The following is a 14,607-nucleotide window of genomic DNA, read 5'->3' as shown; positions in this document are numbered from 1 at the left end:
TGTAATGAATGTAATTTTCTTAGGCATAGATTTTATCATACAAATTTGTCCTTGCATATTTTATCTTTATTCAAATTTAACTAACTTTGAGTAATATGATTTTATCTTGAATGAATGTGATCACACTCTCTTCTTAATATATATAAACCACCTACGACCTCCAAATATATAGTTATGTCATTAAAAAAATAAGTAATAAGAAACTGTGATGGATAAGAATTTAATTTTATAAGTATTTATTTAAGTGTTTTTCCATCAATACAAGAAAATTATTAAATAGAAACCAATTTTAAAAAAAATGATTAATTGTTATATTGACTAAATTAGAAACCATTTTAGAGACTAAAAAATTATTAATTTTTAAATTAGTTTCTATTATTGATAAATAGTTCTAAATTGGTATCTAATTAGCTACCAAGGTTTTCGCTATCAAATTTAGAATCTAAATAATTGATAGTTAAAACTTTGGTAGCTAAACAAATATCAATTTAGAAACTATTTATCAATCATAGAAACTAATGTAGAAACCAATATTTTTTTAGTCTCTAAAATTATCTCTAATTTAGTTAATGTTGGAGATCCCACATCAACTAGAGATTAGAGCCTTTCATAATATATAAGTGGATCCAAATCTCATCTCATTGAGCTGTTTTATGGGGTTGAGTTAGGCTTAAAGTCCACTTTATAATATGGTATCAGAGCCATTTCGAGCCTATCCTAGCGAGTGTTTGTTGGGCTTATCAGGTCACCCGCTATCGGGCCGTTATCGAACCACCTATAATATGTTATTGAATTAGACTTAAAGTCCACTTCATAATAGTTAATATAACAACTAATTTTTTTATCTCTAAAATTTGTTTTTATTTAATGATTTTTTTTAGTTTATATTTTGGAGGAGACCAACAATATCTTTTATGCACAAATATCCGAAGTGATAAGAGTCCTTTCTTGTCAAACCTTTATAGTAATTCCAAGCTTATCTATCAAATATTTGAAGGTTGTTTGTGCATCCTCACAAATTTCTTCTTGCACCTCATCATTTTCAAAATTTCATAACACATTTTATTAATTCCAGATTTACCAATCCGAAAATAAAAAAATTATTTCAGAAAAAATATTCCAAAATGAGTTTTTGTCTTCCAGATTTTCTATTCCAGAAACACGTTTTACTGAATTTCTATTCTGAAAACACTTTTTACTTACAGAATTCGAGTAATTTTGGTATTTTAAAGAATGTAGGAATACAAGAAACTCTCATATTTGAAATTTTTGAAACTTTGGGTCTAGCTATCTTAATCCCTACATGCTACACCGACTCTAGTAATCCGAATTAAAATAAAAGCGTTTGTTTCCTGTACTTCCATACCTTTTACCTACAAATATTTCTATACTCTTAACGAAGTTATACTTTTTACTTTTTACTTGCAAATATTTTTATGAAAAATCTAATTATTTTTAAGGAAGTTATATTTTGAATTATAAAATTTAAATATTTTTCAAACTTTACAATTTGAAATATAAAATTATATCTTAAATTATATGGATTTTTAAATACTTTTAAAATTTACCATTTAAAATTTAAAATTATATTTTGAATTGTAGAATTTAAAAGATTTACGGATTATTCAATTCAAAAATAAAATAAATAAATCCTGCACTTTAAGGAAATTTTTGGAATTAAAAGAATTATGGAAGTGCAAGAAGAAACTATGGTGGTGAAGAAAGATATCCAAAGCATCCATGTAATGTCCAACAAAAAATACTATCCATATTTCACCACTATTATAAAGATTATAATTTTGAAAAATTAATACGTGTGTATATATACACCTTTGTGTAGGAGGATGTTTAAATATGTTTAGTTTCTAAAAAATCTGTCATTTAAAAATATATGTCGAGAGTGTTTATTGTCTTTTATAAAAGAAATCTCCACTTCATTATAGAAATAAAATCACATGTGACATATTTTCACAACAAAGAAATTAAAGGAAAAAAAATGTTAACACATTAAAAACAAACATTCTTTTATTGGCAAGGATTAAACTATACATAATAAATAAATAAGAGATATTAACTTACTTCAAGAATATTTATATGTTCCTGTGAGGGAGATGGGTCCTAGAGAAATATTGATTGGCTTCGTCTTCCTTCTTTCTACCAGTCGGTCAGTTTGCACTTCAACTTACTCTTAGAGTCTTCGCACTACTCCTTTAGGTCTCAATCACTTGATTACTCAATCTCCAAATAAATACCGAATGGGGGTACCTGCAGAAGGCACTCCGACGCTCAAGTCAGTAAAGGGCACTCGACTCTCGGATGTCAGAGTACAGTAATTAATGACGTATCATGTTCTTCAAATATGCGTTATTTATATTATTTTAATGGGCTTACCTTATTGGGCCGAATTAGTGAGGTGGATCATACTTAGGGACATATTACCTAATTCTTAATGATAGTTTAGCTTTACTGACCTTGATTTGAGCGTTAATGGACCGAGGAATTCGGTCGGCCCATAAGGGCGCATTGCCCAATTGTGGTTGCCGAGTCATGGTGTTGACCGTTTGGTCCATACCAGTACACTATATTAAGAGGGTTTTCTTTATCTTAATCTTTTTTAATTTAATAGTTATAAAAGTAATTTACTTTTTACCATTGGATTAAAAAAATAGGTTTAGCTGTAATTTAGTACTTATATTTAACAAAAATCCACAATTTAAGTGCACAGTAACTTTAGTCCCTTGATTTTTAATTATATGTAACTCTATTTAACTATTTATTTAGAAAGCAGTTAGCTTTGACTAACTAAATGCGTTTGGCTTAATAACTTGGAAAATAAAATTATAAGGCAAAATATAAGACAAATACTTATTTTTGTGTGGTGAGAATAATTTTCTTAAATTATACTCGAGTATATTTTCTATCAACTAATATAATAGCTCATTAAAAAAAATACCACAATATTGAAAATAACATTGTTGAACAAGGTAACTTTGATGATTTCCAAATCTGTCATGAAGAATCTGTTGTGTGTGTCTAGTTAGGTAGATTTTGTGTTGTAAATTTGCATCTAGTTATGATTCAAACTCATATGATTTGAAATTTTGAAAGTTTTATTTTTCAAATTTGTGTTAATTTTAGTTAGTTGATTCATATTTTAAATCAGTTGAAATAGCTTATGTTCAAGTCTGATGACTACAACAAGTTTTGTAATAAATTGATTTATTGTATCAACCGATCAAAAAATATTTAAGGTCTGTAAATGAATTTAAAAAAATGATTTGTTTCCCTTTGTCTATTCTATTAAGTAAAATCAGTCATTTATTTCGATAAATGAATTGGTTTTATATGTTGTGATTTCAACAGAAAATGAAAACAATCAGTTTGCTTTAAAAATCAATTAAGTAATTTTAACATAATGTTGATATGATTTTCAAACTGTTTTTTAAATTCATTCTTTTATATTGTATTGTGTTGTAAACGGTTTCAGATAGTGTTTCTGAAATTTATGTTTGTATTAAGAGTATTGTGTGTTCTTTAACTTTAAGGGTTTAAGAGCAATACTCTTGATTTTTGTGTAATCTGGTTTTGATAGCATTAGTGAATTATCAGTGGTGTGCTGAGGACTAGATGTCGCTTTTGGTTAAGAGTGAACGAGTATAATTTCTTTGAGTAAATTCTCTCTTCCTTACACTGATAATATGTTTTGTATTCTATTATGTGTGTTATGCATAAAACAATTAGTTCATTTCTAAAGCAAAAACTTTATATTTTAATTACTGAAATGTTAATCTTTTAATAACAAGTTAAACAGGTTAAGCAATTGATTGATTTAATTGATCTTTTTAATCTAACACTTGCGAAAACAATTCACTCCTCTTGTTTCAAGCCATGTATTCTAACAAACATAGAACCTTACAATACGGGTGTATAAGTTGTCTCACTTGGATCAAAATTACTCTAATTTTTAGTTGTTTCTTCCTATAGCTCCATAGCTTCCAGGCATTCTCATATATTAGGTCAAAAGACCATTTTGTCCTCAAAAATATATTCCAAATTTATAATCTAAAAATGTATTTCTTTCTATTTACAGTCTCAAATTCTACAATCATATAAAGATACATCTCGGGTTATAAAATCTAGAAGGTGTTTTCAAATAAGGAAATACCTTATGGATTCTATAATTCGAAAATATCTTCTAGATTTCATAATTCATAATGTATTTTTTTAAAGAAATTTATTTTGGATTATATATCTGGAAGATATTTCTAATCCAAAATTACCTTTCGGATTCTATAATCTAAAATTTTTCTACATCACTAATCTCCAGATGAAAAACATCAATAGAATAAATAATATTTTTGATATTTTAAGATAGGGTGTCACAAGAAGCTATGAAGCTGCCGGAAGAAACGCCCTAATTTTTAACTCAACCCAAATAAATAGGTTGGACTGAGCTAGATTATTTTATTTTTCAATATTTACTTTTTGCACCCAGTTATTTCCCCATACACCTCCAAAAGTTTTAGAATACCAACTTTACCCTTTTCCATTTTACATCAGAGCAGTTACACCCAGGTTTCTTTTTCGTTTAAAAAACTCCATTGATTTTGCATCGTGGAAGATTTGAACGTGGAAACTTCATAATTTATTAAAATGAGCAATTTCTGGACAAAATCGTTATCTAGTTAATTTGTTTTTTTTTTATTATATAGGGTGCAAAAGTTGTGGTGCAGTAGTCACTGGATAGGTTTATTTTGGCCTTAATCCTACAAGCTATATATTAATTCATTATGTCAATATTTATAGTAATAAACCGACTATTTATCTTATAATATATTATATTATTGATACTTTATAACTTTAAAAATAATATTATCTATTTAAGCCCTTCTATATTTAAAGCACGACCTTTTATTTTTCATGTAAATGTTGTTTCTTTCTGTTGATTGATAACTTTGTGACATCCATATTTTTCAAAATACCAAAGACAACTTTTATACTATTAATACTTTTATATAAAAAATCTGAAAAAACTCTGAATTATAGAATTTGTTCCTTTATTAATTCAAAATAGATTTCTTTAAAAAATTACATTCTAGATTTTATAGTCCAGAAAAATGAAGTATTTCTGGATTATATACATTTTTTTAAAAAAATACATTCCACAATTTTATAGTCAAGAAATACATTATGGATTCCATTAAAGAAAGTACTTTTGAATTATAGAATCTCAAAAATATTGCTGAATTCTGAAATATTTTTTTTTAAGGAAAAAAATTGATGGATTGTAAAATCTTGTATGAATTCTACAAATTGAAAGATGTAAACAGAAAAAATAGAACTAGATGAAGAAAAAAGAAGCTAAAATTTTTAAAAGAACTAAAATTGACCTTTAAAATTTTTGAAGACTAAATATATTTTATACTTAATAGAAAATCATTTTCGCACAATACCATGAAAACCATGCGTATACTTTAAATAATGTAGAAAAGTGGTGTAAAAGGAACAACATTTTCAAATAAGTTGCATAAGTGATAGTTGGTGACTTTTTCACCATACTTAACATATGTAATACTTGAAGGACTGTGTTGCATGATTTATGGATCAACTTGCCTAACCATTATTATCTAAAGTTTAAGACTCGTACAGAATCAGTAGATTCACTTCATTTATATTGCATATAGCCTCCCTCTGTTGTAACACTAATTAAGGAGTCCAAATTTGTTTATCCTTCACCGCGCCAATTTCTTCCTGCACCCTTTTTTATCTTCCCATTGCGTAGTTCGAGATGTAAAACTACATGGAATTAGCGTTTTCCGGATTAAGCAAATTCCGAGGGTAAAAGAAAACAGTTTCAGTACAGGAAATATTTGCCCTCTTTCTGTGTTGCAAAATGTCAACCACCAGATACCCTGTGAACAGAAAATAAACAGGTAAAATTAAAATTCAAGGTATTGGGTGACCTATTGCCATGTCATCACTTCATTTTCAGGTTATACATCTAGGGATCAACGGTTAATGCCACCGATCCAAGCATGTAAACAAAGTTCTTGCTTTGATGGATGTTTGTTATATCTGTACATTCTATTGGTCAATCTGAATGGAATAACTATAGACCTACGTATGCCAGAGTCAACTACTCCAGCATTTTCTGGGACTGGAAAACTTTACGATCAGCTACCAAAGCAGGATGATCATGCTCTGAGTATGCGGCGTGAGCGAGATTGTTATGTGCAGGGTTGGCGGCAGTTCGACAATCTGAGTCGTTACCTTCATCAACCTGGTTATCAGATGCAAAAAAAAAAGGTGAGGGGGTGTACATATTACCATTCGGATTAATGGATAATAAATGAAAACATGCCTGCTCAACTGGTGCAAGAGAGTGTTCATGATTTCTCTTGGAAAGGTCTCTCAAAGCACCCTGCAGAATAACATTGTCAAAAGGTGGAACACTAACAACTAAGCAATCAGCAAAGAGATAATTGCAAATTCCCAATTGAGCAATTTGAATTGATGCTTATGAAGAATATATTTGCACCTCCCGCAATGCAAGATTGCACGCCTTGAAGATTAAGGGGTAGAAGTTAAATTGCCCCCCAGTGAATTTAGTAGAAGAAAAAATTCAAAATGAGTTCAGAAGAAATTTCAACAAGACTTCCCAAGAATTGGTATTCCAAACAGTGCCAGAAAACGACCACACAATACACGATTCCCTCACTTTATTGTGAAACCCCAGATATTGTCTCCCCACTGTCAAATCGACAATGCAGCTGGGAGAGGAAATAGAATCAAGCACCAAAAGGCACAGGCTTGATGGCATATGTATTTCACGTCATATACAGTTTTGTTATTGGATTACGCATGTAGCTACAATACATACTAGAACATCTATAATAGACAAACAGACATTGCTTTTAAATACATTCATACAGATAAAACTAAAAAAGTTTCAATATGGACACTAAAGCAGCAATAAATTTTAAAAATCTTACTGCCTATACATAAAAAGAAAAAACAAAAACACAAAATTGTAGGTTTTATATGTTAGTCATTACTCAGTATTCATTCATATAAATTTCTTTTAATTATAATATTTACATCTAGACATTAATTCAAACTTGTACATAATTTTTTCCCCAAATTGTAAGCAAATGATGAAAATACCTACCCTGTTTGCCCAAAAAAGCCCACAAGCATTGCATAGTGACCTTGGACCAGACGGCCCTCGCCGCATCATTGGGGTGGATTTTGAACTAATGCCACAATGTGTGCATCTGTAGACAACATGCAACAAAAAAGAATTGATAAAACATCTATTTAGAAACCTCCCCAGTAAAGGGAAATTAGCTTCATGTAGTAATAACTTCTTAGTACAAGTCTCTAGTAATGTGAATATATAATTGTGATAAATGATCCGTAATCTAGAATAAATAGCAATCAAAAGAGCAACCCTAGAAACTCACACAATAAGTCACAATTTCAGAAAGAGAGAAAATGTAGTGCTTAAGGAAAAAATAATCAACACAACTCACGAGGTTTCTAATTGACAATCATCCTGTCCTGAATCTTGGTCTGTACCATAACTATTAGCTCCATCTTGTTTCTTAGAAGAAGTGAATTGCCCCTTATTACGGTGCATCCTACATTTATTCATCAAATAAGTATAAAATAGGCACCGAGACAAATAGCATATAACAAACTAAAATGATGAGTGACAACTAAAAGGAGAAACATAGACAATATTGATAAATTAAAGAGATTTAAAAGATTCATGTTTGGTGCGTACAGAAGCAATATTGAGTCGAAGAAAACTCACACTATGACAGTTAATATGCTGTTACATTATACATCCCATTAAAAAATTCTCGGTGAACTAAAATTTTGCGGGAGTAGAGAACTAAAATTTGAAAATCTAGAAAATAAAATTGTTTAAAGAAATAAATAGGAAATGAAATATTCGTATTTAAAAGATGAATGGTGGAGTTAACTAGGAATGTGTTTAGTGAATAAAAAAACTAGGATGCCAAAAGGGGAGAATTACAAGAATAGATAACAAATACACTCATTAATATTAAAAAAAGTATGGAGATTAAAAAAATCATATTATTACATTTAACAAAGTTTAAATTACACTCTTGAGATTAAAAAAGTTTATTAGACATCAACTTACATTAATACGTAACCACAGCTTAACAAGATTAGACATTAAATTCAGATCCAGTTCTTCCACAATCAGAAAGGACAGGATTCTGTACAGTGTAGGTTCTCGACAGTTACCAAGTTTAAATTTCCCCTCAACACATGATGGCAGAGTCTATTGGGTATTACGACCCACTCCATATAATGTCTCTAACTAATATTATATGCTAGTTCAGACTTCAAAACTGGATGGCAGTTTAAAAGCACATATTTCGATATTACAACAGTTTATAGGGCTGGGTTCCAGCTGCAATTTCACCAATTCCCAACGAGTTGAACACAAGTCTATGTAAAATGAAGCTCAAAGCCAACACAACATTTTGTAAAATAAAGTCCAAGATCCAGCTTGCTATCGTATCAATTATTTAGCATACTTCCCAATTATATTATATTTACTACTTGTGAAATATTTAATTTGAAGCAACATAGCAAACTCTATCAGTCATCACTCAGTATGGATTTGTCATACGCAAAACATCAACTTGTATTACTCAGGTTGTAAACAATTATGTGCATGTCCAAATAGTTCAATCTAATACTCGCAAGTTCTATGCCACACCACAGAGTGCTAATTATCAAACCTGAGCGCAACTTCTTGCCGTACACTATATCTCACTTTTTTATCAAAGCATCGCTCTTTCCTCTTCTGCCTGAACCTATCTAACGAGGCAGCTCGCTGTGGTAGACTACATCTTGCAGGATATTCCATTGAACCCTGCAGAAGGACCCAAAAATGTTGAAAATACTACTCGGCACAGAGAACGTCAACATTAATGAAATTCCACTATGAATATCCACACATCACTTTATCATTGACTATGTAACCTTACAACAATAATCTCCTGATATCAGTACATCTACAACCAATGACCAAATATTAACAAATTTTGTCAAACAATTATAGGTCTACCCACTACATAGCTTTAAGTTGATTATCACTGAACGTCAAAGTTACTATTTAGTATTTACTACCTTTCTTCGACTAATAAATATACAAATCACAATGTCTCACTTTATCACTTATCTGGTGGGACAAAGTACCTCTGTATCAGGTGATATAATAAATAAATTGTAAAGTGATGCAAGTGCAAGCGTGTGTGAGTAGCATATAATATTCTTCTACTATCAGAAAATACCCTCTGATTCTGTTGAGGCACCACATCCACACATGGCGAACCACTAGAAGAGAGTTCACATCCACCCAACAGTAACAACACCGCTTGAACCTGTGACGTAAAGCCAAATACAGATTAAAATTTTCAAAATAATTAAATAAATAGTTAATCAATTCAATGAATTACCAAAAACCATAAAAATAAAACGAAAAATCATACAATTGCAACGCCGAATCAACGAAGTGAAGGAAAATTAATAAAACAAAATAACAAAAACAAGGGAAAATAAATAGGAAAGATAAAGGGGGAAATTGCACCTTATCAGGCGTAACGGCATCGAAGACGTAAACTTGGCCACGAAACGACAGCGTAAGCTGGCTAGACTCTTCGGGCCCTCCACCGCCGGAGACATAGACCGCATCCGAAGTGACATCCTCAACGACGACCATGGCACCGGTTGCACCGTCTTCGAGCGCGTGAGTTTCGTAGTGAATGTGGTGGTGGGCGTCGAGGGCGGGGTCGGGGCCGGAGCCATCGTCGCTTTCGGCGGTGGAGATCTGCGGAGGCATGTTCAGGGGCTGGGAGTGTCCGTACATTGCAGGTGGGTCCATTGTAGGGTCCGAGAATCGCAGTGCATTAGAGGGAGAATTGGAGAGGAGTTGGAAACCCTAACCCTAGTGGGATTTTGAATTTGATTCGGATTTGGGAGTGTGTTAGAGAGAGAGAGAGAGAGAGAGAGAGAGAGAGAGAGAGAGAGTCTGTGTGAAGGGAAGAAGGAAGGGAGGGAGTGAAGGTGGAAGAGAAGGACAAGACAGGAATTGAATCAGAAAAAGGGAAAAATTGTAAAATGAAAAAGTGTCCATATTTACGAGCCTTGCCCATTAAAGCCCAGGCCCAATAGGCATGCCTCATGCCCCATGAAATTTTAAGTTTTAAAAACCAACTTTATTTAATAATAATGTTATACTTTGACCAAAACCTAACGTTATTTATTAACAAATATATCAACTAAATTTCTTATGATTAAATTTTATTGTAAAATCAGTTTTTGTCGACAGTATAAGGAATAAAGAAACTAAATTAAATTATTTAACTTCATGTCTTTAGATATCATCTCATAGATTAACATGACTTTGTATTATAAATTGTTTAATGTAAATGCGATGATTAGATCGTTTGATATGTTTATGATTGATAATATCTTGTAATTTGTCTTAACTTTTAGAAATGGCTAGCGTGCTGAGTTATCCAGAAATCGACTGATGAGATCTTCTAATGTGACGTTCTAATGTTAGATCGTCTGGTATGTTTCTTTTAGTGAGACCTTCTATCATATTGACATTGTAGAGTGTCTAACATGTTGATTCTCCAAATATGTCTTACAAAACCGTTTAGTGTACCTTTATACCATTTGTTCTTACAAAAGGCCGAAAAGTTATTGACCATCACTTGAGTTCTTTAGGCTGATGTTGATCTTGTTTGATAATATTGTGCGGTCTTCAATCGGTGTGGGTGGTGTACCTTCAAAAAGTTATGTCACCTGAGGAATATTCGATCAATGATCTTGATCGAGTCCCTACTGGGACTGTACGGTACACCACTTATATTGTGAGACTGTCTTATTAGTCTATGCATAGTAAGATCGTGTGATAGGTTTAATCAACCTAGAACGTCTAATGAATCTTTATCTAAGTTTGCACATGAATGAGTTTTGTTAGAATTTTTAACACATAGTGTTTATTATCATAAAAACTCATATACTCTCTGATCATGAGACTATTTAATGGGTGATAGATAGTTTAATGGGTATTGGACTATCTAGAGTCTTAATATACAAGTTCCCGAATACTAATGACAAAGGGTTCTACCAATACATAATGTTTACACATATTGTTACTGTCATTTCTAGTTGTGCACAAAAAATTTCGAGGCTATCCACTAGACACCCCATGAATTTAACACACTAGTACATAAAGCTTCTTCAAGCAAAAACACAAAGTTTATCCAAGTTATACAACAAAAAAATGTTGTTTACAAAGTCTCACACTCAAACAAGTAAATATCAAATACAAGCACTCATTATTCAAAGAAATTACTTTACACAAGGGAAAAATTTACAAATATAAACTGTACCGGTAGGCACCGGACGAACACACGTAGCCGACCGACCGACCGAACGCATAATAAATGTAAGTGCACCCGTAACAAGCTAAAGCAGTTAAGATACACCTCCGAAAAATAAGGAATACGCGTTGAAAGAAGATATGTTCCCTGGGTATTCCGGAGCACAATTGACAAGACTTATCCATAACCACCCCGAGCCCAAGGGATAGAAAGCCCATTAGGCAATCCTATAAATACTGTGCTCAAGCCAGAGAAAGGTACGTTTTTCACTCACTCACTGAACCACACTTAGAATCTCATACTTACTTGAGCGTCGGAGTGCCTTCGCAGGTACCCTCCCCCGCCCGACCGAAGGAGACACCAAGAAGGAACGACCGACCGAAAGACCAGAAGATCGACACGTCAGCAATCTCATTACGTCAACCGACCGTGCCTGGGCCCCATCTCTCCACTCAGGTACAATTGGTGCCCACCGTGGGGCCGAGGCAAATCTTCAATTTTTGAAGCTATAATGGTTGCGACAAGAAACAACAACGACGCTATGGCAGAACAGATGACTATGATTCAAACCCTCCAAACTCAGATGGAGGAGCTGCGACAAAAGGGGATGGAAGACCATCGTCAACACGAAGAAGATAGACGCCGCCAAGAAGAAGAAATCGCCTTATTGAGAGAGCAGAATGCACGACTCCAACGACAGGTCGATAATCCCGAACGAGAAGGCCAATCCCATATGGCCGACCGAACCGCCTCTCGCATACCTACACCGGCCGACACCAATCCTGCTTCCAGAGCTGAAACAGTCGAAAGAAAGTCAAGTAAAAGGGGTCATCCTTTTACAAACGAAATTATCGCCATACCACTTCCTGACAAATGGAGAGGTCTCATTATTAAACTCTATGACAGCTCGACCGACCCGGACGAGCATTTAAATGTCTACAAGACGCAAATGACTTTGTATACCACAGATAATAATGTGTGGTGAAAGTATTCCCCACGTCCTTATAGGGAGAACCTCTTACCTGGTTTACAGAGCTGCCTCCGAACTCCATTGATGACTTTGACATCCTAGCCGTAAAATTCTCCACTCAATATGCCACCAGCCGACCGCATCACATGTCCTCCATGTCTCTCCTAGCGGTACAACAAGAAAAAGGTGAATCTCTCAGAACCTTTTTAGATAGGTTCAACAAAGCATGTATGAACATCCGAGGACTCAAGCAGGAAGTTGCATTGCACCATTTGGTCTCGGCCATCCGGCCAAGCCGTTTTACTGAAAGTCTCATCAAGAAGCCGCCTCAAGACATGGAAGACCTTCGAACTCGAGCAACCAAATTCATGCAAATCGAGGAACACATTGATTACCACCAACGGTTCAAAACCGTCGGATCCGGAGTCCTCAAAGACCAAACCCCGAGCAAAGAAAGAGAAGTCGAGATCGAACGAACTGTCCGAACCACTCCAAGGTCCGACCGGAACAGAGGAGGCCGAATCCCCAGGTTTAACATTTACACCCCCTTAACTGTGCCGAGGGGACGAGCCCTAGATGAAGCACTACAAACGGACTTAATCCCGATATTGAAGCAATATCAAACGCCACCGAATGCAAATACCGCTAAGCATTGTCAATACCATCGAAACTTCGGCCACACGACCGAAGGATGTCAGGCGTTGAAGGACAAAATCGAAGAGCTCATCCAAGCTGGCCATTTGCGGCAGTTCGTCAAGAGGACAAGGAATTCAAGATCCCCACCACGGAGTACCGACCGTCCATCTCGTGGTGTCGACCGGTCATACCGTAACGATTACAAACGCCGAACTAACCATAGCCAGACTTCGCGGAAACGCAGTGAAAGCCCCGTTCGGCGTACACGCGCCCGCAGCACAAGTCCCGACCGAAACGCCCGCCCTCGCCAACGAGTCCGCGAAGTCATCAACATGATTGTTGGACCCGTTAACTTGGGCGAACCAAACCACGAAGCAAATTATATAGCCGGGGGCTTTGCCGGTGGCGGGTGCTCAAATTCCGCCCGAAAGAAACATCTCCAGGACATCCAGTCCGCTCATGCTACCACAAGGAGGCGTCCACACATACCTCCGATCACTTTCACTGACGATGACTTCACAGCTATAAATCCAGCCCAGGACGACCCTATGGTAATCACTGTAGAAATTGACAAGTTCGCAATTGCCAAGACTTTGGTAGATCAGGGTAGCTCGGTCGATATATTATACTGGGAAATTTTCAAGAAAATGCGCATCCCAACCCTATAACGAACAAATTGTAGGGTTCTCAGGTGAACGGGTCGAGACTAAGGAGTATATCGACCTGTATACAACCTTTGGTGAGGAAGACGGTCTCCATAAAACAATAAACGTACGATATCTGCTGGTTAACGCCCAGACTTCCTACAACATCCTGCTCGGCCGACCGTCCATCAACAGATTAAAAGCCATTGTCTCCACCCCACACTTAGCCATGAAATTCCCTTCGGCAAATGACGACATAGCAACAATCCATGTTGATCAAAAAATCGCTAGGGAATGTTATGTTGCGAGTTTGAAAAGTGAGCCAACTTGGCGACTCTACACAACCAATCCAGACGACCGACTCCCACAAAAACGAGGACGATCCCCCACTCGGCGTTCCGGACGGCACATGTCCCGTCGTCAGATGATAGCCCTTGTTGATCTCGACCCTCGTATGGACGATCCCCGTATGGAAGCAGGAGAGGACTTGCATCCATTCCCACTTCGCGATGATCGCCACACTACACATGTTGGCACCTCACTAACGCCGGACGACCGATCGGCCATCGGCACAACGCTTGCTAAAAATGCTGACCTGTTCGCATGGACAACCGCTGACATGCCTAGCGTAGACCCGAAGGTTATTACCCACCGACTCTCATTATATAAAGAAGCTATACCAATAGCTCAGAAGAAAAGAAATTTAGGGGACGAACGACGCCAAGCCGCACGTGTCGAAGCTGATAAGTTATTACAAGCCAGATTCATTCGAAAAGCCCATTATACTACATGGCTAGCCACTAGTACTCTCACTACTACCGGACGACGACTCCCCACTTTCGCTCGACTCTCTACTCCCTATTCTATTTGAAGAAAGTTGGGACAACATAACTAACCTTTCACAAATCACAGCTCGGTC

The 14,607-nt window shown here is 35.2% G+C and overlaps 2 protein-coding genes across 2 annotated transcripts; one reads left to right on the top strand and one right to left on the bottom strand.

The window, feature by feature from the left end:
• Positions 1-5,858: 5,858 nt before the first annotated feature.
• On the bottom strand, positions 5,859-10,158 carry LOC137825958 (GATA transcription factor 25-like). Its single transcript, XM_068631779.1, has 7 exons — positions 9,632-10,158; positions 9,336-9,425; positions 8,781-8,914; positions 7,533-7,640; positions 7,169-7,274; positions 6,362-6,421; positions 5,859-6,280 (listed from the first exon to the last, which is right to left on the bottom strand). Exons 1-7 carry the CDS (start codon positions 9,923-9,925, stop codon positions 6,137-6,139), a joined length of 936 nt encoding a protein of 311 aa, XP_068487880.1. The 5' UTR covers positions 9,926-10,158; the 3' UTR covers positions 5,859-6,136.
• A 2,405-nt stretch (positions 10,159-12,563) lies between these two features.
• Positions 12,564-13,712, top strand: LOC137825330 (uncharacterized). The gene has a single exon (XM_068631003.1). The coding sequence runs from the start codon at positions 12,564-12,566 to the stop codon at positions 13,710-13,712; it is 1,149 nt and encodes a 382-aa protein (XP_068487104.1).
• The last annotated feature ends 895 nt before the right edge of the window (positions 13,713-14,607 follow it).

The sequence above is a fragment of the Phaseolus vulgaris genome, chromosome 8 (assembly GCF_000499845.2).
Source record: "Phaseolus vulgaris cultivar G19833 chromosome 8, P. vulgaris v2.0, whole genome shotgun sequence".
Classification (NCBI taxonomy): domain Eukaryota; kingdom Viridiplantae; phylum Streptophyta; class Magnoliopsida; order Fabales; family Fabaceae; genus Phaseolus; species Phaseolus vulgaris.
Note: the sequence above shows the minus strand (reverse complement) of the source record. Positions and strands in the feature narration are given on the sequence as shown.